The 22,757-nt window shown below is 42.5% G+C and overlaps 1 protein-coding gene across 19 annotated transcripts in view; it reads right to left on the reverse strand.

The window, feature by feature from the left end:
* Nucleotides 1-22,757, reverse strand: part of rg (A kinase anchor protein rugose) — a 451,984-nt gene that overhangs the window by 13,064 nt on the left and 416,163 nt on the right. For all 19 annotated transcript variants that reach the window (XM_033467861.2, XM_033467852.2, XM_033467860.2 and 16 more), the window contains 7 exons: nucleotides 18,462-18,564; nucleotides 14,608-14,723; nucleotides 6,798-6,910; nucleotides 5,994-6,134; nucleotides 2,483-2,602; nucleotides 2,163-2,315; nucleotides 1,160-1,232 (listed from right to left, as the gene is read on the reverse strand). In XM_033467861.2, coding sequence (XP_033323752.2) covers nucleotides 1,160-1,232; nucleotides 2,163-2,315; nucleotides 2,483-2,602; nucleotides 5,994-6,134; nucleotides 6,798-6,910; nucleotides 14,608-14,723; nucleotides 18,462-18,564 — 819 coding nt within the window. The remainder of the gene's footprint in view (nucleotides 1-1,159; nucleotides 1,233-2,162; nucleotides 2,316-2,482; nucleotides 2,603-5,993; nucleotides 6,135-6,797; nucleotides 6,911-14,607; nucleotides 14,724-18,461; nucleotides 18,565-22,757) is intronic.

The raw sequence follows: 22,757 nt of genomic DNA on the forward strand, positions 1-22,757 counted from the left end.
AATAGCCGCTGACGGGCAGCATTTGTCTACGCCACGTTTGCCCGGCCGATTTCTCGGCCCTCTGTCGATTGCTCGCGGCCCGGCATTTCCTGCAGGCCGTACTTTCGTGCGACCGTCCGTAAACGTGCTACGTATTAGGGGTGGCGCGCATTGTCGCGGCCCGCACACGTGCCTAATTGGTCGGGACAAGACCGGGAGGAAGCTAACGAAAAACTAATTCCTTCCATACGCGCGGCGAGCGACGCCACCCTCTTTCTTCGGCGCGAGCATCTTCGGGGAAGCGCCGGATATAGAGGCGCCACCGGCAATTACCATCGGTGCAAGCCTAATTTGACCCGACTCCGCGTGTCCCAACAACCGGCACAGCTTCCCCCTCCCTCTCCTACCGCGCTCGCGCCATTGTCCGGATGTTATCGTGTCTCAATTTATGTAAATATCGCAGCAGCGCTTCACGATCGAATGGATCGAGCTGGACTTCGACTTCGGATTCTTGAGGGATGCGGTAATTTTTCCCTAATTCGCGCTCAGATTGCGCACAAAAATGGACAATTTGGGAAGGGGAGATGCGATTATTGGAGCCTTGCGGCACGTTTTTTATGTTTGTTGAAAATCGGTGACTGCAAAAACGAGCCGCAAGTCTCGAATAATCGCATCCCCTCTTCCCAAATTGTCCACTTTTGTGCGCAATCTGAGCGCGAATTAGGGAAAAATGTGCTTACAACGTTTCTCTAATGAACGGCTAGCTTGGCTAAGCATCGTTATCAGTGAACCCGTTGCACACGGAGCCAGAATAACGCACTCGTGACGAAGATTTTATACGTAATCTACTGAATACGAATGTTATTTGTTCCTTCTACCTCGAAACAAAATGTTTCCTCCGTTATCGAAATCTAGGAATGAAAATAAACGAGGACGCGCGAGAAATAAAAATGATGTTTCGTTTCAATGATGCAAGGGGGTTATTGTTTACATCGATACCCAACAATTTCTACAACATTAAAGAAGTGTATATCTTTCATTCGCAAATATAAAGAAATTTGTAATTGTCCAAAAAAATAAATAAAAAGAAATGAAAACCCGCTGCGGTGATGCTATTCTTTAGTGGAACATTGAGAGATTCGAACGATGATTAAAAACGGTGTCCTTGGTTAAAACTCACCCTTCTGCTTGTAACCGAATATCAAGTCGATCCAATGGTGCAATTGACAAGACACGAACTCCGATTCGAGCGCCTGCAGATACAAAGATTTACAGTTAGCGTACAGATTAAAATAGAAGCCATTTTTGTGAAAAATGTATACAGTGGCCCACAAAAGTGGTCGTGCACCGTTTAAAACGCAATAACTTTTTTAAAACTGAACTAAGCGACTTGAATCTTTTTTAGATGACAGTGGGATTAGTTTACTAGACGATGATCAAAATACTTTTATTAAATTTTGCTATTACTTGGAGTGACAAAAAAAAAAGAAACTCGTGTCTTTTAACTTGTGCTTAATGCTGAAAATTTTATCGAAATCAATTAACGCTGTTATCGGTTATAACCAATTAAAGATGACTGCAAAAGTCGCAGTTTTATCACGATTTTGACCAAAATCTGAAAGAAATCTGCAGTTTTTTTAGATCTTTCAACGGGATCGACTCTGGGATTTCGAGCACATTTTCAGCGCGCATATAAGTTAACAAGAGTTAATATAATATAATTATATAAAATAATAATATATTTTAATATATAATTTTAATAAATATAATTATAATAATATATATAATATATAATAATTAATTATATATATATAGTTAATATATATAATTATAATAAATATAATTAATAAATTAACGAGAGTTAAGTCTACGAAAGGCATTTTTAAAATTTTTGTTATACATAGACTCGGATAAAAATGTTAAACAACGAGAGTTTTTTATTTTCTTTATTTTTCGTCATCCCAAATAATAACGAAATAAAACAAAGCCATTTTAGGGCTTTTCTAATTTAACCTTGACCTCCCTGTCATCTAAAAGAGAAATTCAAGTCATTTAGTTGAGTTTTAAAACAGTTATTACACTTTCGTGGACTACTGTAAATTCCTGAATTTCACACGAAGCTATACGATGCAATACGAAGTAGCAATTCTGTAGAAGCAACGTTAAATTAATTAACAACGCACCATTCGATTAATCCTTATGAATTCCTCCGGCGAGGAGGCCCACGGAGGCAGCTCAACATCGCCGACCGAGCTTCCGTCTTCCTGCCTACCCAACCGATACCGATTGCTGTTCACCAGCATTTCTGGCAGGAAGAAGAACTCCGGAATCAGCTCCTGTTAACAAGCCGGTTAATTTATACGTATCTGTATCGCCGTGGGACGCCGCCGCGACGTCCCGAGAATTTATTCGCGAACAGTAACAATAGCGACGCGCGCATCCTTTGCTCGCGGAGGTGTAACTAATAAGCTCGCAGCATTTCGATGCTTCGGATGGAACGAACCTTCACGTCGGAAGTGTCCCGTTGGCAGTTCTTCCAAGACAAAGCGATTGAGGAGAACAGTCGATTCGGGTGGTCGAACTTGCCGCCTTGGAGGGCCAAGAACATCGTGGTCATCGGTTCCTGAAATGTTCGTTCGTCGCGAGCGTTAATCGTTATGCTTTCTCTCATTTCATCTTTCATCGCATAGAATGAATATAATATGAATAAAATAAATTAATAACGACACGAGACATCTTTGTTTCAGTTTATTTAGGAGAGTACATGCATGTAAATGCAATGATAAAGAGAGATAGTCGTATATGTCTCAAATCAACATGTGCATATGGATTGAAACTTGAAGCGACACTATCGGACAGAACTTTTCGGTAGACCTAATATTTCGTACGCCTATTGGAAGAAACGAACCCTGTTTTCCCACAATAGACGAATATACCAGTCTTAGAATCCAAACCACACGTATATTTGTTCACATGTAACCAATGGGACACACATGTCCCAGCCCTTAGCGTCCGAAAGGGAGAACCTACACTAATAAAATCAACATTTCTTGTAATTAACCGTTCGAGTCCCAGGGATTATTCAGAGAACACGGTCGAAAAATGCGCCGAACAGCGTGATAGCGCTTGTCTTAATTGATTGCGAAGAGAACCAAGCGGTGCGACAGCGCTCGTCAAGATTGACAAACAAAACAAAAAGAAAAAAAAAGGAAAAAAAGCAGCTACGCGATGTACGTGCGTAACTAAAGTTTGATCGTGACGCAAGATCTGAACAGCGCGATCGCGCTGCTTGGGACTTAAACAAATATTTACATGTGCGTAAAACTTTTGACTTCGGATATAAGGCAAATTAACGAAAAATAAATCGGACTCCGAGGAGTTAAGCTTTATATCTCCAGAAATCGTACACCGTATTCCCGCGTAAATAAAATCAGCATTACGTGTTCTCCGAAGTTGATATTTTGTAAACAAGACTCAATATGCCGGGCCCCGATAGTCGTTCCCGGCCGGAGCATCGTTATACCCTGAGGAACAGCCCGACAATCGTCGGTTCTTGGACCGTCTATTTGAGAGACCAGTCCAGTTCGTGCCATAAATTTCAACGACGCATTCGGTAGTGTCTGCACGCTAATTTGGGGGCGTCGGAACGCCCTCGAGTCAACGAAGCCCGCCTTCCCGTTAAATATGTGCATTTGTTTTCTGCCGCGTTTCCTGTGGGTCGCGTTCACGCGCGGCCCGTTTCGAACGATTCCGCGCAAAAATACGCGCCGTCTCCCGCCGCCCCGCCTCCCCCCCCGTTCTCATTACACTAACGACTGCGTTAATTTTCGCAAGAGCAACGCTCCTCTTTCGCCGGCTACTTTATCGCGTGTTTCCCCGAAACGACGCGGCCCTTCGAATTAATGTCCCCGATTTTGAACGCGAATTCCCGCGACGTATCTACAGGGTGTCCTAGAAATGTCTCGCAATCCGGAAATGGAGGATTCATGAGATAATTTCAAGTAACTTTTTCCTTAGCGAAAATGCAATCCGCCGCTCCGTTTACGAGTTATTAACGAAAAACGCTGACCAATGAGAGATCGCCGACGCCTCGCTCTCGCGGCCAATGCCGCGTCGCGCCGGCCAGCTAACGCAGCGGCAGTGGTCGCGAGGGCGGGGCGTCGGCGATCTCTCATTGGTCAGCGTTTTTTGTGAATAACTCGTGAACGGTGCCTCGCAGAAAATTTTTGCAAAGGAAAAAGTTGTTTCAAATGACCTCACCATGTATACCAGCGCGCACGGAAACGGGTTCGGCGAGAGAGAAATTCGGCTCGCCGAGTCGACTTTAAACCGCAACGTCTTTACGACGACGGCGACGCAAGCCTTGAAGTCGAGTCGAAGAATTATAATCGCACGAGATAAATCCAAAGAATTCGGATACGATCCTCGGTCGCCTCTTTCGGCCGGGATTTCCAGATTCGCGAAATCGGGACCGAGCTCGCCGCGGTTTCAATTTCACGCGAATGGCGTGCGCATGTCCGCTTCGAACGGGTGAACGCGCATTTGCATGCAAATCATCAATAAGGATTTTATTATTCCTTTGGCCGTGCGACACCCCGCTGTTCGCCCGACGATATACTGCACCATAAACAATTTATTGCTTTATAACTGTGCAGCTCGTTGTCTCTTTCGGACTATTTTATAAATACCATTAACGATTCCACGACGGCGCTCTCCGCCGCGAGAAAATCGCGCGCCCGCGAGCTTCGAACTTTCCGCTGTTCCGCGAACGACCGCGCACGGCCGAGAACTTGTCGAAAATTTTATACGCGACCATAAATCACGGGGCCGCCCACGGCTACGCGCGAAACGCGCGTCGATCTTCGGAGGTCCTCTGTTAACATTCGTCAGCCTGTCAGAGGAGACTCTAAGCGCGACGCCCTGCGACAGAGGAGCCATTCATGGGCCTCTTCGCGCACCGTGTCTTCGTGATCGCCCGGTCGTTGCCGTAAATGCCTGGCCTTTTGCTTTTACGAGCTGTTGTTCGACCGGCCCGTGAATTCTTCTACCCTCGTGCGTAGACAATTTATCATAATACCGAGGTTGCTCAAGGCTTCCGGATGCGGCGGACAGTTCAAATGGGACGAGAAGGACGAAAAGAGCAATGTCTCTCTAACTGACGCTCAGATTGTGCAGAAAAATGGACAATTTGGGAAGAGGAGATTATTCGAGTCTTGTAGCTCGCTTTTTTTTATAGTTGTTGACAATTCGTAACTATAAAAACGAACCGCAAGGCTCGAATAACAATCGCATCTCCCCTTCTGAAATTGTTCATTTTTGTATACAAGCTCAGGGACAATTGGGGAGAGTTTACTGTAGTCTCTACGGTTTTAATTTCGCGTCTGCTCGAGTGTCGACAAAGATTATTGAACTACGAGATGATGGTCGATTAATAAATTATACGGAATACTCTAGCGATAAATTGAAGCGATTATTCAATTGCCTAAACCGATTGTGTCTCGCTTCGAACAGTTCTTAAGACAGTTCTTGATCTTTTCAATAATTCCTCCGCCTCGTTTAAACGTTCCACTCTTATCGCAGCACGAAGATCGTCGCAGTGTATCATACGTCATATTATATTACTTCTTCCTTTTGTTAGTACAATTATTATAAAACGATAGAAAACGAGAGAATACTTGAAAACCCCAATTAACAAAAATATTGCACACTTTAAAGTTACACGATGTTATGATCAGTTAAATATTTCCTTCCATTACAGAATTTTTAGTATGGTTCAAATTCACTTTGGAAGTACAGCAATGTCTCTCTAATTGACGCTCAGATTGTCCATAAAAATGGACAATTTGGGAACAGGAGATGCGATTATTCAAGTCTCTAGGAATTGTCAACAACTATTCAAGCGAGCTTGCAAGGCTCGAATAATCGTATCTCTTCTTCCGAAATTGTCCATTTTTCTGCACAATCTGAGCGTCGGTTAGGGAGACATTACTATAGTCAGCTTCGTAGATTCTTACCACGCGGATCATCCAGTTCAGAACGAAAGTAGCAGTCGAGTAATGCGTGCCGTAATGGAAAGGCGGTATGCTATCGTGTTCCCAGCTCTGGAAACGTTCCTCGAAGTACGCTCTTCTACTTGGATTCAACGCCCCAATTGGCTGTCAAAAAGCATAAGAAACCTATTAGTACACATGTTCGAAACATTCGATGTATTGGGTTGGCAACTAAGTAATTGCCGATTTGTTCAATGAAATTAAAAATTTTTTTTTACTTGGAACGAAGTTTAATCTGTAATGTATTTTCCATTTTGTTCGACGACCTTTTGCCATCTCTCCGACAACTTGAAAATTCCACGCTCGTAGAAAGTCTGATCCTTTTCGGCCGAAAACTGAGTTAAGTGAGATTTTACAGCGTCATCATCGTTAAAAGTTTTACCACGAAGGGAGTTGTCCAGGAATCGAAATAAGTGGTAATCCGATGGCGCGAGATCAGGGCTATATGGTGGGTGTAACATCGATTCCCAACCAATATCCATCAATTTTTGCCGAGTGGACAAAGACGTGTGCGGCCTAGCATTGTTCTGCTGGAAAATGACACCTTTACGATCGACCAATTCTGGTCGGTTTTCCTTGACCGCTGCATTCAATTTGTCCAGTTGCCAACATTCACGGATAATAAAAAATAACATAATAATAATAATAATAATTTTATAATATAACGTTTACGGATATCATAAAAGTGGGAGTGAGAGACATCTATAACTGAAATCGGTAATTACTTAGTTGCCAACCCAATAATTTTGTTCGACTTTTCTTATTTACCTTTGACAAGTCTCGGTAATTGCTGGGCAAACTGAGATCGAGTTCTTTCGTTTCATAATTAGTCAACACCCACGGGAACACTGGGTACTGGTTCAAATCGTTGTATGTTCGTCCTGAAACACGAAAAACAGTATGTTCATCTTTGTAACAAAATTTATCAGGACAAGAAATTCGTATCGCAGTCTTCGATGCGAAGGTTGCGAAGAACGCGCAACTTGCAAGATATTTGCGCGGATTGCAACGTTTATCTTTACGAGCGAAGTTAAGATTGCAGTAAATTCTCCTTAACTTTTGGAAGAGACGGTACGATTGTACCAGCCTCACGACTTTTTGCCGAGTTTTTAGCAATCGGTAACTATAAAAACGAACCGCAAGGCTCTTCTTCCGAAATCGTTCATTTTCGTGCACAAACTGAGCGTCAATTAGGAAGAATTTACTTTATTGCCCGAATTGCCCGCCTCCGCGACCAAAAATAAACGATCTCTTTCCTTTCGATGCTCCTAATCACTGGCCTAACTTTCCGCCGGTCACCTTTCTCTTCGCCGCGATGAAAAAGCGCGCGCGGCGCGGCGCGAAGTGCCTCCTTCCAATTCTATTTTTACGAAATGCGCGCTCCCGGGGGAACGGGATGCTCCCCGTTTAGTAAGCGCATAACTCAGACCGTGACGGCTAATCGTTCCTGAAATTGTCACTTCTGGAGGTCTCACTCTTCCATACACCCTCCCCCTGCCCGGGATCCCATTCCGAAGTGCATTAGTGACGGCAGCCCGGCTGCAAGCCTGACTTCGTCTAATCTCCTCCCCTGTCGCTAATTAAAACCCGTCAGCAAGTTTGTCAGCCCCGCTGCTCCTCCCGCCGGATCGTTTACGAACACGGTTAATTCGCGGTACCTCGTTCTAGTCGGTTTCCGAATTCGGCGACAGGTGTCCGAGGAAGTTCCTTCTTCGTTATCGCAACGAGCATCTAATTCATTTCGCGTCTATCTCATTTAAGCTGGTGCTGTTCTTAAATTTCTGCTGAATTCTTAAATTTTTTTTATTCAGTTCCACCGATACTTGGACAAATTCTGTGGCTCCCAGGAAAAACGTGTGACAATTTCGAAATGTTTTAATCGATGCATTAATGGAGCCGTGGAATGTATTAACCATGGAAATTATGTATTAATCATGGAAACAAATTCGATAAGCTCGCGCAAATCGGACGACGCGAAACGCTATACTGATCGGAAGCATCAGTGACCAAATTTTGAGCGACTACATCTCGAAAGAAAAAGTCACGCGACATGTGCGACGTTCTTCTTTGCAATCGCAGAATTATTCATTACGGTAAATAATATTATACAGTGAATTCTCCCTAATTGACGCTCAGATTGCGCACTAAAAATGAACAATTTGGGAAGAGGAGATACGATTATTCGAGCCTTGCAGCTCGTTTTTATAGTCGTTGGCAATTCGCAACTATAAAAATGAACCGCAAAGATGGAATAATCCTAAATCGTTCATTTTTGTGAACGACGATCTGAGCGTCAATTAGAGAGACATTACATCAACTGTCTCGCAAAGCAGTGCCTCAAAAAACGTTCGAAATCGAAGCTCCGTCGATTGGCGCGCAACGCTCGTTACCGCGACTTGAAAAATTCGGGAAACTTCGGAATCCCGCAGGAATTCAGTGGAACGGAACCTCGCCGAATACGCCGATACTTGGCAATCTACATTATAGCAAACAGGGTGCATTCCGAGTATCCAAGAATCCGGTATTCCCGGCATCAATTTGCACGCCGGCAAAGCCGCCGACTGGTTGTCTCCGAGAAACTCACCGGATACTCAATTCGGTCGTGGACGAGAGTAAAAAAAGGTGGGGAGAGGAAGGGAGAAAAAGAGAGAAAAAGCGAGAAACAGAGAAAGAAAGAAAGAAAGAAAGAAAGAAAGAAAGAGAGAGAAAGAAAGAGAGAGAGAGAGAGAGAGAGAGTCTGCGGTGCGCTGTGCGGTAAGGCGGTCGCCGCACAAGACCCGTCGTTGCTACAATGCGTCGTAAATCCTGACGCTGCACGACCGACGGTCGGACGTAAATAATAGTAAGGCCGCGTTATGCATCAAAGTGATTATTAATGGTAGCGTCGCGGTGAGTGAGCGCTCTCGGGACGCTCCCCGACACCGGAATGCCCGCGACACACGCGCTCCCCATGCTCACTCCGCCCCCGCGCCCGCCCTTCTGGCTCGCCCTTACTTTTTACCTACCGCACCATTCCCGCCGGATCCGCCGGGAACAACGTTATAATAAGTGCCGGCCGCGACGAGAGGCTCGTTTTTAACTCGCCACTCTACCGAGATTTAGAGGCTGGGAGGGAGGGGGAGGACGCGTACAACCCGGAGAAAAATTGGCAGGAAGTCCTGCGAAATGGCTACGCGGCCGAAAACCAATTCTTTTTGTGTTCGCAAGCTGTTTCACGTTTCGGTAGCCGGCCGATGCTTGTGTTGATTCCGCGATATAGTAATGTCTCTCTAATTGACGCTCAGATTGTGTCCAAAAGAAATAGACAATTTTGGAAGAGGAGATACGATTTCTCGAGCCTTGTGGCTCGTTTTTTATGATTATCGATTGTCAACGTCTATAAAAACGAGCCGCAAAGCTCGAATAATCGTATTGCCTCTTTCCAAATTGTCTATTTTATCAATGTGATTTCTATGTAATTTGATTGCGATTTCTCTGTAATGTGATTTCTATTCTATTCTATGAAAACGCGTACAGTGAAATCACACAGAGCCTGGAGATTCAATTGTTCTGCCGAAACTTCTTTCGAAGCACTGCACCGGGTTTCGTCGTCTTGTCTCGGCCGTTGTCGGATCCGACGCGTGGGTGGATTCCCGGGGGGATCGTATATGTACGGGGCAAACGGCCGCTCTTAATTGGATATTAATATTTCAGCGGTCCGGACGAGAGAGGCCGAGAATGCGCTAAAGTAATTACCCCGGCGGTTTTTAAAAAATGCTTCGGCCGATCATTTGTTGTGCCGATAAGAGGGTACAGCCCGCTGATGAAGTTGAAATTGAAGTTGAAGTGTATTGGGTTTAAGCGGTGGCATCGAGTCAATTCTAATTTGAAGCGAAGACAACGAGAATTTTCGGGGAAAAGTTATCGCGCGTTCTCGACGGAAAGCTCGACGAACACGATACGAGTGCGTATTGTCTGGCGGGAACTGGAGAATGGAAACGTTGGTACTCGGAAGGATACAACAAGAAAGGATACATGATCTCTGCGGCCGAGGAGCCGTTCCGCGCATTCCACCGCGGTCTCTCCGTCGAAGGAGATAAAGTGCAAGGCGCTGCATCGAAAGTGCAAAGTTGTCGGGACTAGATTTATCGATACGGACATTCCTGATGGTGTTAGGCCCAGGACAATTACCTGTCTGGGAACGTTATCTCGGATCGCGAATATAATACAACGGTAGAATGATGAAATTACATCTTCACAAGCCGGGGCCATTGTTTAAAAGCGAATCGACTACTAAAACAACTGAGATCTCCATAAATGTCTGTATCTTGATATTTTACGCGCGCGTTGCGACGCGAAGCCGCGTAGCTGGGAGACCGTAGATTACGCGGATATTGAACGAGGGAAGCTTCGAGTACGATTTTACTGAAATCCGTGGACAGCTGGTTTTGGCGTCGGGTCTTTGATTAGGTACGATGGAGGACCATGTTCGAGTCACGGTAGCTTTTTTCAGTGAACAGATAATACGCTGCGCCGTATAACTATAAAACGGTCGTGCAATTTTCGGTTTTTATACACTGTAGATTGATAGAATGATCAAAATGAAGTATACCGTATTTGAGAGTGCATCGAAAAAAAACGATATTTTTCTGAAAAGGGATAAATTTTGTTCGGTAGGGAAAAAAGAAAAAAAAGAGAAAAGGAATTTATTCTTGGTTCGTAAATATGGAACTGACAGAATAGAACACTTCGTTACAGAAAAATTCAATGAAAAATACAATGAAACGATATTGTAACAATATTAATAGAGTATTAATTATATTATAGTACTCTATTATATATATAATATAAATAATAATATATAATAATATATATATATATATTATAATTATAATAATAATATATATAATAATAATATAATATAATTTTATTATATATATAATTATTATTATAATAATATAATATATATTATTATATTATTAATTATATTATTACGAATATTATTACTTATTGTAACAATAATTTGTTCAAATATTCGATTCTGCACACCTCAAATCAGTCAGTGTTTCACCGTCTCTCCGTTTCCCAATCTCGTCAGTCCATTGTTTCTCAACACGATATCGCGCATGCTACACGTCATCAGTTATCGCGTGTACAAAGTGAAAATATTTGGGTGGTTTTATACAGTTACGAGACGCGGCGTATCACACAATCTTCCCGATCGCTTCGGCTCTGAACGGCCTCCGAAAAAGTACGGAGATTCTATCTGCGAAAACGGCGTGAAACAATCTCGTAAAGCAATCATCGCGGCAAAGGCGGATACCGCAAGAAGCAGCAGAGATGTAATTAAACGTAAACCCATCAGCTGCGGGAGAAAGTCGGCGAAGAGGATGGGGCAGCAGATCGGGCGGAAGGAGGACAGATGGAGCGGTGGCGGTACGTGCAACGAGAGGGTTCCACCCACGCGATCCCCGTGCCTCGTGATCGGGACACGCAGCCGCCTATCGTATTTACATCGGCTCTACTATCATTAATTTTTAATAAACCGATGCGACCGGGCAAATAAACAACGGGGCCTGTATCGCATGCGGGAGCCTGGCAGCGGGACCGGTTCGTTCTCGCAACGTGTTCTCCCGCCGGGCCTTGCCCAATTGCGCACCCCTCTGCCCCCCGCCCGTCCCCCTGCCGCCCTGCCCACCCCATCGGCACCACTATTTATTTGCGCAATTAATATATAACGCTCGTAAATACACGACCACCCTCTGGCATCTCGCTGCGTCCTCGTCGATGTACAAATAATTACGCGTCCGCGGTGATCCTCGTCATTAAGCGGGCCGGCCCGCGCGTGGGCAGCCATAAATCCTTCACTTACATAATTCGCGATCGGCTTGTTTACGAGTCCGCTTCGCGAACGATCGCCCATTAGCATCCTAGACGAGTACGCGACAACGTGTCGTCAACGATCGACGGCTTTAAAAACGATTCGCGGATCGGAGAACGAGTCGGTCGGAGTCTCTTTCTTTTTAACTGCTGCTGTTGGTTTACGATGATTTTCACAGCTGCGAAGGAATATGATACTGTCGAATCGATTTCATGCTAATTATGTAACTGACTCGTCCGTGGAACTGCTGCCACTTCGATAGGAAAATGTTCGTTGGATGCGGCATCGCAACGAAAAATCGCGAGATAGAATCGTTGAATATATAATAAATAATAATAATAATATATAATAAATAATAATAATATATAATAAATAATAATAATATATAATAAATAATAATAATATATATAATAATAATAATATATAATAAATAATAATAATAAATAATAATCTCGCGGATTTTTGTGCATTTATGGCATACACAACTTTTTAAATTGCAACAGGACGTATACATTGACAAGGTGAAATTGCATGTTTGCTTTTTTTATAGGGAATAATATTCTAATTGATAGAGGAAATCACTGATTGATCTTCATTTTTGTAAAATGCCGTACCAATGGCGTCTGATCATCAGTTCATCGCTCTGCCATGTATTTAAATGGAATTGTTAAATCATTAAATCACACAAGTACAAACACGCCGATCCTCAATTTGCACACGGAAAAATCGTTTAAAAAATTCACTGTTATCCCAACATATTATATAATAATATTATATTATAATAATCTTATAATAATATTGAACGATCCTTTAATATGTTTTATTCGTACTTTCTATTTCTTGAAATTGATGCAGCGAAAGATAACGCATTAAATTCTCTTTATTATTATATAATAATGTATTAAAAGAGTCCACAGTCTATTTCAGAGGTGGACAAACTTTTGATCACTACTGTTTTTTACATTATAGTCGGCGATCTACCAATATCCTACATGTTAAGTGATCATTAAAAAAGGCGGTAATTTAATGCCAAAAAAATTAAATTTGAAATAATCGTGGATAATATCAGACAGGCGGGCGACTAGGAATAGTTACGGAATCTCGACGCTTTAGCCACCCTTGGTCTATTTGATCCTTAAAAGGATTCTTAACTTGTTCGACCGAAGCCATTTGCCAGGGGTCGACTATAAAAAGAAACAACGGATTAGACATTATTTTCCATCGCGACCGCAACATCCTCCTCCGGCCGAATTCTCCGAACTGTTACATAGGATAACAGTAATAAAAGCAGGGGAAGGGTGTAGGCCGACGTCGAGAAAAAAAATCATATCGGCTTACCGGTTGCGGAAAGAAAATGCGACGTCTGCGGACAGCCCGGCCCGATCGTCGCTCGATTTTAGCGCGGCCCGGAGCAAGACAGCGGGATCAACCGAGAGAAATAGAGCAGGATAGAGGATCTACGGTTGCACACGGGCGGATGGAATCTGTCGCGACGTATTAGGGATGTTCTCAATCAAGTCCCCGTGTTCCGTTAGCCACCCCATACGAGTAATCCCCGGCTGGTGGGCCCCGGTAATCCTCTCCCGAGGGACCGACTGTTCTCCGCTCCCCCCGCGCCTTTGTTTCTCCTTCGGTTTAATATCGGCCGATCCTTTTGTGAGGCGCGTCGCGAGGCTAAATCACGAAACTCGAGACTCCCGGCTCTCCCTTGCCTCCTTTTCGCCGGATATCGGCGCTGATCAGCCGTTTCGACAAATAACGGAGATCGTGGGTGCGCGGGACACGCTGTAATTATTAGGCGCGTCGACCGACCGAAGTATTCGCACAACTTTCGAAAAACAATGGCATTGTTTTCGCGGTGAAGCGAACCGACTCGAATCGTTTTCAGATGATAGAAAGACTAGTATGCTAAGCGATAACTGAAATACGCTTTTTAAATTTTGATTATCGGAGTTAAATAACGAAATATTAAATTAGAAATGCGTTTTGTAGATCTCGATGGTAGATAATTGATGATAATTATGAATGAAGCATTTTGTCATGCATGTGCACTATTCGTGCGCGATGATTCGATCGATAACCGTGTACTCTAAGTTATTTTTATTAAACCGAAATAAAAGTAGAAAAAAATATTAAGTAAAAAGTAATAATGACATCAAATAATAGTAGTAATAATATAATATAATAAAATATAAATAAAATACGAGAATAGAGTAATAATATAATCCTAATGAAATCAAATAATAATAGTAATAGTATAATATGATAAAATATAAATAAAATACGAGAATAGAGTAATAATATAATCCTAATGAAATCAAATAATAATAGTAATAGTATAATATGATAAAATATAAATAAAATATGAGAATAGTAATAATATAATCCTAATTTAATCAATATATTTAATATAATATAATAAAATATAAATAAACTATGAGAATAGTAATAATATAATCCTAATGAAATCAAATAATAATAGTAATAATATAATATAATAAAATATAAATAAAATATGAGAATAGTAATAATATAATCCTAATGAAATCAAATAATAATAGTAATAATATAATCCTAATGAAATCAAATATATAAAATATGAGAATAGTACTAATATAATCCTTCTTAAGGCGCCACTTTGTGTTATCGTCGGCAGTCGACGTGCTTAAGCAAATTGAAAAGCTAAAAGAACTAAGTGAACGAGCTCGATGATCTTACCAGCGATCGTGTTGAGGAACATCAGGTATTCGAAGTTCGATATCTCCCTCCGCTGCCATTTCTGCGTCATATTCGAGCTTCTCATTAGCTGGCGCGGTGACATCATCGAAGCTTTCCTGCAAGGACAGTGTCGCATTTAAATATACGCCGTGATTAATGAAGACATTGTCAAAAATTAATGGGGGGGGGGGGGCCGGCTCGTCTCCCGGCCGGGATAATAATCATCCTAGGAAGCGATCCGTTTCTTTTTAAAGCGCGAGAAATAATTGCCCGATGGTACGAGCGTCCGCGGATAGTCAATCACCGGTCTTCTACGCAATTACGATGACAGTCGTTCTCGATTCGCGAGATCCATTACGTCAAGACGCGGCACGGTGCTTTATTTCACGCCGTAAAACTGGCCGGACGGTTTTATGAACGGCCGAGATCACTGATTTAGAATTTATACGGGAGACTTTAATGGGCGTACACGCTGGATGATATTAAAGGAGGGAAGCATGCGACGACAACCGGATGTATAAATTCCACGGGTGCACGAGCCGAGCACAAATCTTGCGAAACTATGAAAAACTTTTTATCACTTTGGTTGGAAAAGAATGTAACGGCGATCGTGTAGCGTTGCGACGCGTGAAAGCGATCGCGTGTACGATCGCCGCGGAACGGAAAGAGATTCGGTCATTATCGTGACAAGATGCAGCGGCGGAACGTTCTTTTTACGTTAAAAGGTCGAAGCGTTGCAGAGCCGCGGAAAAACGAGACGGATAAGTTCTCGTCTCGAAAATATTTTGCTTCGGTCGATTATCTTGACAAATAAAGCCGCGAGGAAGAAACTGCAAGCTTCTCTTCGTTTTTACGTGTTCGAATAATTTTGCAGAGGCGGAACAATTTTTTCCATATTATTGATCTCAGTGCGAAATTATAAAAGGAGATCTGTCCGTTGCGATAACTTCTCGAAAGTAGATCTACGATTTTGTTTATTAATAGTAACACGGACGTTTGACACTTGTAAAAATCTAGAAAAATCATTTCAATCTGTACAATTCAATCTTTCAAATCGTATTGACGACTTCGTTGCATCAAAATCACCATTTCTTTTTCGTCAACGAATTCGGCAGTTGCCTGAAAGAGGGGCCAAAGTCGTCGAAAACAATGGAAACTATTTCCAAGAACAATAGATGTAAGCTTATTTTATAAATAAATACGAAATTTGTTACAAAAAGGTTCTGAATTAATTTCTACGTTTAATGTAGTAAATTCTATCTAATTGGCTCTCAGCCTGTAATTAAAAATGGACGATTTGGGAGGAGGAGATGCGATCGTTCGAGCCTCGCGGCTCCTTTTTATATACAATTTTATACACAATTATAAAAACAAGGCTCAAATAATCGTTAATTAGAGAGATGTTACTGTATATATTGGAGCCTCGCAGCTCATTTTTCGGCAGTTGCCAATCGTCAATAAAAGAAACGAGGTGCAAGGCTCGAGTAATCGTAATCCTTCAGCTCGTAAAATGTTGAATTTCGAAAGAGGAGATGCGATTATTCGAGCCTCGCAGCTCATTTCTACAGTTGCCGATCGTCAATAATTATAAAAACGAGGCACAAGACTCCAGTCGAATCGTATCTCCTCTTCCCAAATTGTCCATTTTTGCTCACAAGCTGAAGAAAAATTAGGAAGAATTCACTATACAGGGTGTCCCAAAAATATCTCGCAATCCGAAAGTGGCGGACTCCTCGGGTCATTTGAAGCAACTTTTTCCTTTGCAAAAATTTTCTCCGAGGCACCATTAACGAGTTATTAACGAAAAACAGTGACCAATGAGAGGCGAGCTCGGCTGGCGCGAGATGACCGAGCCAGTCAGCGGAACTGGGATTCGACCGCTCGACCGCTGGCGCCGTTGGCTCGGCCGCCTAGCGCCAGCTGAGCTCGCCTCTCATTGGTCACTGTTTCTCGTTAATAACTCGTTAACGGTGCCTCGGAGAAAATTTTCGTAAAGGAAGAAACTGCTTCGTATGATCCGAGGAACCCGCTAGTTACGAATTGCGAGACATTTTTGGGACACCCTGTAGTTCGAAAATACAGACTCTAGCCTTTGAAATAAGCGCAAGCGAGACGTCCCAAGTTTTGCAAAGAATAAAAATTCGCTTTCCGCTCGCTCGAAGGCTGAATTATCTCGCCTCGGGCATCGTCCACGATATAAATCATGCCCGGTCTCAAATACGGCGCGAATTTCGAGCGTGGTCTCGAGCGCCGGCCTCGACCGACCACCATATCGGTCCCACGGGTTTTCCAATATGGTCGGCGAAGGAGTCGCATATATTTTTCCCGCGGCCGGAGAGCGTGGTACAGGGCGTCACGACGCGGATGCACGTTTTCTCTACGCCGGAGGATTATTTTTGCTGGCCAGGAATCTCCCTCGGATCAGACGTCGGAGTCGGCCTCCGTATATTTATGGCCGGCGTATCCTTCTCGCCGGCTCTCTCTCGTATATAGGAGCGCTTTAATGGATGGATCGAAGCCTGGATACGCGAACCTGTGTTCTCGCCGCCTGTCCTCGTCCGGCTGGCTGGGAGTATTGGTATCGAGAAAGGATTCCTCTCCTCTCTGGAACACGCTCGCGATGCGAACACGCGGAGAGCAACACGATCCTTTCAACGGGCACGTCGATATCTCCTCCGTCTCGCGATCCTAATCTCTTCCGCGAATTAGTCCCGCCGCGCGGACTATTTGCTCCTCCGCTTCGAAATATTGTCGATTCTCTGCTCGGTCTATGCGCCTAGAGTCTCTTAGGTTGTTCGTTTCGCGTCGGCATCTATACAGGGTGCGTCCGAATAACGCGTTGAAGAGAGCAGTGAAGGTGATTCCTTACGCGAAAAATGAGAAAAATGTAAGGAAGAAGATTGTATTATTTTCGGCTCCGTTTTCGAAATAATCTAGTCTGAAAATTCGTTTTATAGTTTGTGCCAGCGTTGGGCAAAATGTAATTTGATTACCGATTACAATTATAATTCGTTACTTGTTATAGACAATTTGTGGTAATCGGAGAAAAATCTGATTAATGATCAACGATTGCAACTCGTTTGTTATTATTACTAATTAAAAGTAGCTACTTTTTGCTCAATTACTTTGTGTTCAATTATTACAAATTAGTTATGACTAATTATTATAAATTGTTGTTATAACTAATGAGTTAGAATCGTTGGTCGTTAATCGGATTACTTTGTGGCCAATTCTAGTTCACGCTTTTGCAATGAAAGTGCTGTTCAATCAAGCGACACGTGTCGTCGAAAGCCATTTGGGTGTAAAATTAACCAAAACTGAGCCGAAAGCCTCGAATAATCGTATCTCCTCCTCCCAAATTGTCCATCTTTGTGCACAATCTGAGCGTCGATTGGTGAAAATGGACAATAAACGACGACTCGTGAATGTGATCAACGATGAAGCATCGTTCACAGCGCGATAACCGATGGACGAAAAGACAGAAGAGTCGTCGAATATCCTTGGCAACAAATTTCTCAATCGCAGCGAGGACGCGAGCAGCACGCAACTAAAAACCGCTATTAGTCAATAACGTCGACGGATCCGTCGTCGCGACGCATTCCAGGCGTGTTATGCCATCTGTCCGGGAAGCTTCTCGATAACCATCCGCGTCCTTTATCGTTCGATCTGGTCGCATACGCGCCGCCAAGAACAAGAAAGTCCTAGATCCGATCCTGATCGCGATCGGAATCCCGCGGCCGGGGACAAAGAAAGAGCGGAATGCGGGGAGCGTGTTCCAGGCCCGAGATCCCTAGATCCAGATGTTGGCGAAAAGGGGTTCCGGCCCTATATGCCGGGCCCACGGCGGTTCTTACCTAGTCTGCGGAATCCCGTATTTGATGCCCACGCCGACTCGCGGTAGCGCCTTGATCACCTTTTTCACCGTCGCCTGGTCCGGGAACGCGAACAGGATCGAGGCTGCGGACAAAAAGGCGTTAAACCGCGGATTATAAGCGGGCCCAATTTCGTCGACGGATCGTCGTGTGTCAATCATTCGGAGGGATGGCAGGCAAGGACGAACTTCTTACTCGCATCGCCGGCCCCGACGCGTCGGGCCCTGTTTCGCGCGCGGGATTCTTTTAACACGTAATCTGTATACCACGCCACGGGGTCATCGGCCGCTTTGCCACTCTTGACACTTGGCTCACGGACAAACTTTCGGACCCGTGAAAATTGCTTCGACAGTTTCACAGAACGTTCTCGAGCATGATGTTGAAAGTAACCGTAAATCTATACCGACGAAGCAGTACCGTCATTGCATCTGACATCTGGTTTGTATAGATATAGTGTAATTAATAATAACGCATCATTCGACAACATCGTAGCTGTCTCTGGGTGAACAAATACACTAATTAACCAGTCAGCTGTGGTGCCTCCTTTTCAGAACGCGCGCCTATATGTGTCGCGAGAATCAAGCGATGACGGCGGTTTTATTTGATAAAATTAACAATTTTATTGCCGATATTTACTTATTCACTTAACGTTAACATATGCTACATAATAGACTAAAAACGCAGGGAAAGTCAAATACTTATAAAAGTTAAAGATTCAAATTATAAATATATATTTAATTTATATATACATAAATTATTATATATATTAAATATAATATAATATATATAATATATAATAAAATAATATATATAATAAAAGTATATCCTAAGCATATTCTGTCGTATTTTTGTCAGTAAGGGGTCCGCCATTCCAATATTAACCCTTTGCACTCGAGTGGTGACTCTGAGGCACCACTAACATTGTTGTATCACGTTCCAAGATCATTTTTATATCAGAAGACTTAATTTCATATGCATAAAATGCATTTTGTTATATAAAATGGAAATACTGCAAGTCAGAAGAATTATTTTAGGTTTACTATTAAAATAGCTTCGAGTGCAAAGGGTTAAAACACCCGACTAAAACATTAACACATAATAGTGTCCGGCTTTGTATTGACTATCAAGCTTTATTCTAATGTTGAAATATCGATACCAGGTAGAAAGAATAGAATTTTATTCTGATATAATAGATGAAAGAGTAAAAAACATCTATACTTAGTAGATCATGTTTCAACTGCGACGAGGAAGCACGATAACATAAAACAAGGTACTAAAAAAGTTGAAATATTAATTAATATAACTATTATTATTTATTATTAATATAACTATTATTAATATATTATTAATATAACTATTATTATTATTTATTTATTATTAATATAACTATTATTTCCACATACACAGTAACCAATTTGAATGAAGCACTTAAAAGCATTTCAAGGAATCGGTACAGTATGCATAAAAATACCTTGCCACGACGAAAAAAAAAATAATTCCTTCAGTATTAGTATTTCCAGTAACAATTCAAGCGAGCGACAGTCGACGAATTACTAATCTAAATCGTCGAAGCGTCGTGACTCATTTGCACGTGAAAGAACGACTGTCTTTAATCTAATTGGAGAGAATGATGAATCGAAAATGACTGGTGCGCGGACACGCGGCTAGACCGAGAAGTTAAATTCGGAAATATGAAAAGAAGGGTTACACGATGGACTTAATTTCACGGACTTTAATAGCCATCGGCCGGATCGGCTGCAGCTCCCTCGCGAGTTCAAAGGGTAGCGTGCGAAGCGACAGTTACCATAAATACGTGCGTGTAATTTATGTAACGCCGAATACAGCGGCGGAATATACGAGTCGGTCTTAATCAAGAAAGAAGGAAAGTAAAAGCCGGGATCACAGAGAGGTAGCGGAATCAAAGAAAGCTCGCCATCCTCTTTGCCTTTCGCGTTCCCGGCGAACGCGCGTAAACATTTTTGACGACTCTTTAAAAAACTGGCCCCCTTTTCATATCTATTAACCCTTCTAACACCGCTGACGCGCGTAAACATTTTTGACGAGTCTCTTTTTGAAAAAAAGAACGGCCTCCTTTGATATCTGTTCTCAGCTGATACGAAAAAAAGCGCGGTTATTAGCAAAAATTCTCTATTGCCGGTCGCTATGAAACGCCGTTATACGTATATGTATGTGATAGATGACTGAGAAATCTCAAAAAATCAGGATAGAAGAACGATTGTCAAGGCTAAACCGTGACGATGATAAAATAAAAATGTTGCAATAAATATGAATGCCCGTTAATACATTGGTATCCTTGTATCGTACAAGGCCGCGCGCGCATCATAATTGCAGGAAGACCTGCCCAATTAACATAAAACACAATCTGAAAGTAAAAATGATAGCTGCTTAATTTCCTATTACAAAGTATAATAGCCGCGGCATAAACGCCGGGGCTCGTAAAGATACGGAATCAAACTCGCGAGAAGCAACGAGCCACCATTTGATCCGAATTACGGCGGGTTTCCCAACGACGAAGACACCGCATTCTTGCGGCGTGTAACACGAGCCGTGTGCGTGCATAAACTAAATAACTTAACCGGCCGTGTTTGGACCGCGATTAAAATCCTGCACGTCACGCCGTATTTACAGAAAAAACGCGGTAACGATCATTGTCGCGGGGGAACGGGGGGCCATTTTTCATGCAGTGAAATCCGAGACGGCACAATGAAATCTTCGAATCGCGAGAAAAAGGCAGCGATTAGGTTTACTTGCAAATTCGTGTTATTAAAAATTCTTCTTCAACGTGTCTTCTTTAATAACCAATCGCCTCGACAATTTCATAAAATTAAAGTAGTTCGTTTGGTCGAATTAAAATTGAAAAGCAAAGTTCTATGGCATCGATTAACTTTTTGAAATTTTTTACCTGTTGCGAATCTTAATAAAATTAAGAGATTATAATGGATCAGGGTGAAAAGTAACTTGTACAAATTAAATTTCAAACAATTGTGTCATCCGACGCGTTAAATTAAAATCAGTGATGCGAATACTCTGGTTTACTTGCAAATTCGTATTACTAAAAATTCTTCTTCAACGTGTCTTCTTTAATAACCAATCGCCTCGACAATTTCATAAAATTAAAGTAGTTCGTTTGGTCGAATTAAAATTGAAAAGCAAAGTTCTATGGCATCGATTAATTTTTTGAAATTTTTTACCTCTTGCGAGTCTTAAGAAAATTAAGAGATTATATAATGGATCAGGGTGAAAAGTAACTTGTACAAATTAAATTTCAAACAATTGTGTCATCCGACGCGTTAAATTAAAATCAGCGATGCGAATACTCTGGTTTACTTGCAAATTCGTATTACTAAAAATTCTTCTTCAACGTGTCTTCTTTAACACCGATCGCCTCGACAATTTCATAAGATTAAAGTACTTTGTTTGATCGAATTAAAATTGAAAAGCAAAGTTCTATGACATCGATTAACTTTTTGAAATTTTTTACCTGTTGCGAATCTTAATCAAATTAAGAGATTATAATGGATCAGGGTGAAAAGTAACTTGTACAAATTAAATTTCAAACAATTCTGTCATCCGAAGAGTTGAATTAAAATTGCAAAGAAGAGTTGTACGACAGTAATAGACTTTCTCATTATCATTTTATTGTCGCGTTTCGCGGATCCTAATAAAATTAGAAAGATTGCGATGCACCAGCGCACAAATTAATTTTCAAATCTGAGCACGTAATTCCGTCACCGACGTATGTACAACATGTCAGTCGAAGCGTTAATCTCTGTGCTACTGGGATAATCACCGTCGGACGATTGCTTAGATCAGCGTCTCCAGAAGATCCTCGAAAAAGGAAGATGGCCACGATTCCAAGTAGTCACCGAATAAACCGAAAGGATTTTCTTCGCGTCCCGCATAAGTCCCGTGAAAGTTCCGTCGCGTTTCGAGGCATAAAGCGGACCGGCTCGTAATTTTTTCCTGTCTTTTATTGTTCGCAGGATTTATCGCGGCCCGGTCCGTGGCATTTTACCGGTCCCGTTAACGAACGCGCGCGCGTTTCCAGTAATTTTTTAATGAACGACCAGCCACCCCTCGCCCTCCCCCTCCGCCGTTCTCGCGCAGAGATGACATTCCGCTGGCGCGGAGCGGCAAGCGTTTCACGACGCATCGAATGTCGGGATCAGATTAGAATCGAGGGACGACCAGGCCGGAAATTTATCTGCGCCCGTGGAGAAATAATCAGCGGGATTGCGGGGCCCGCCGGGGCCCAGG

The sequence above is a fragment of the Megalopta genalis genome, chromosome 4 (assembly GCF_051020955.1).
Source record: "Megalopta genalis isolate 19385.01 chromosome 4, iyMegGena1_principal, whole genome shotgun sequence".
NCBI lineage: Eukaryota > Metazoa > Arthropoda > Insecta > Hymenoptera > Halictidae > Megalopta > Megalopta genalis.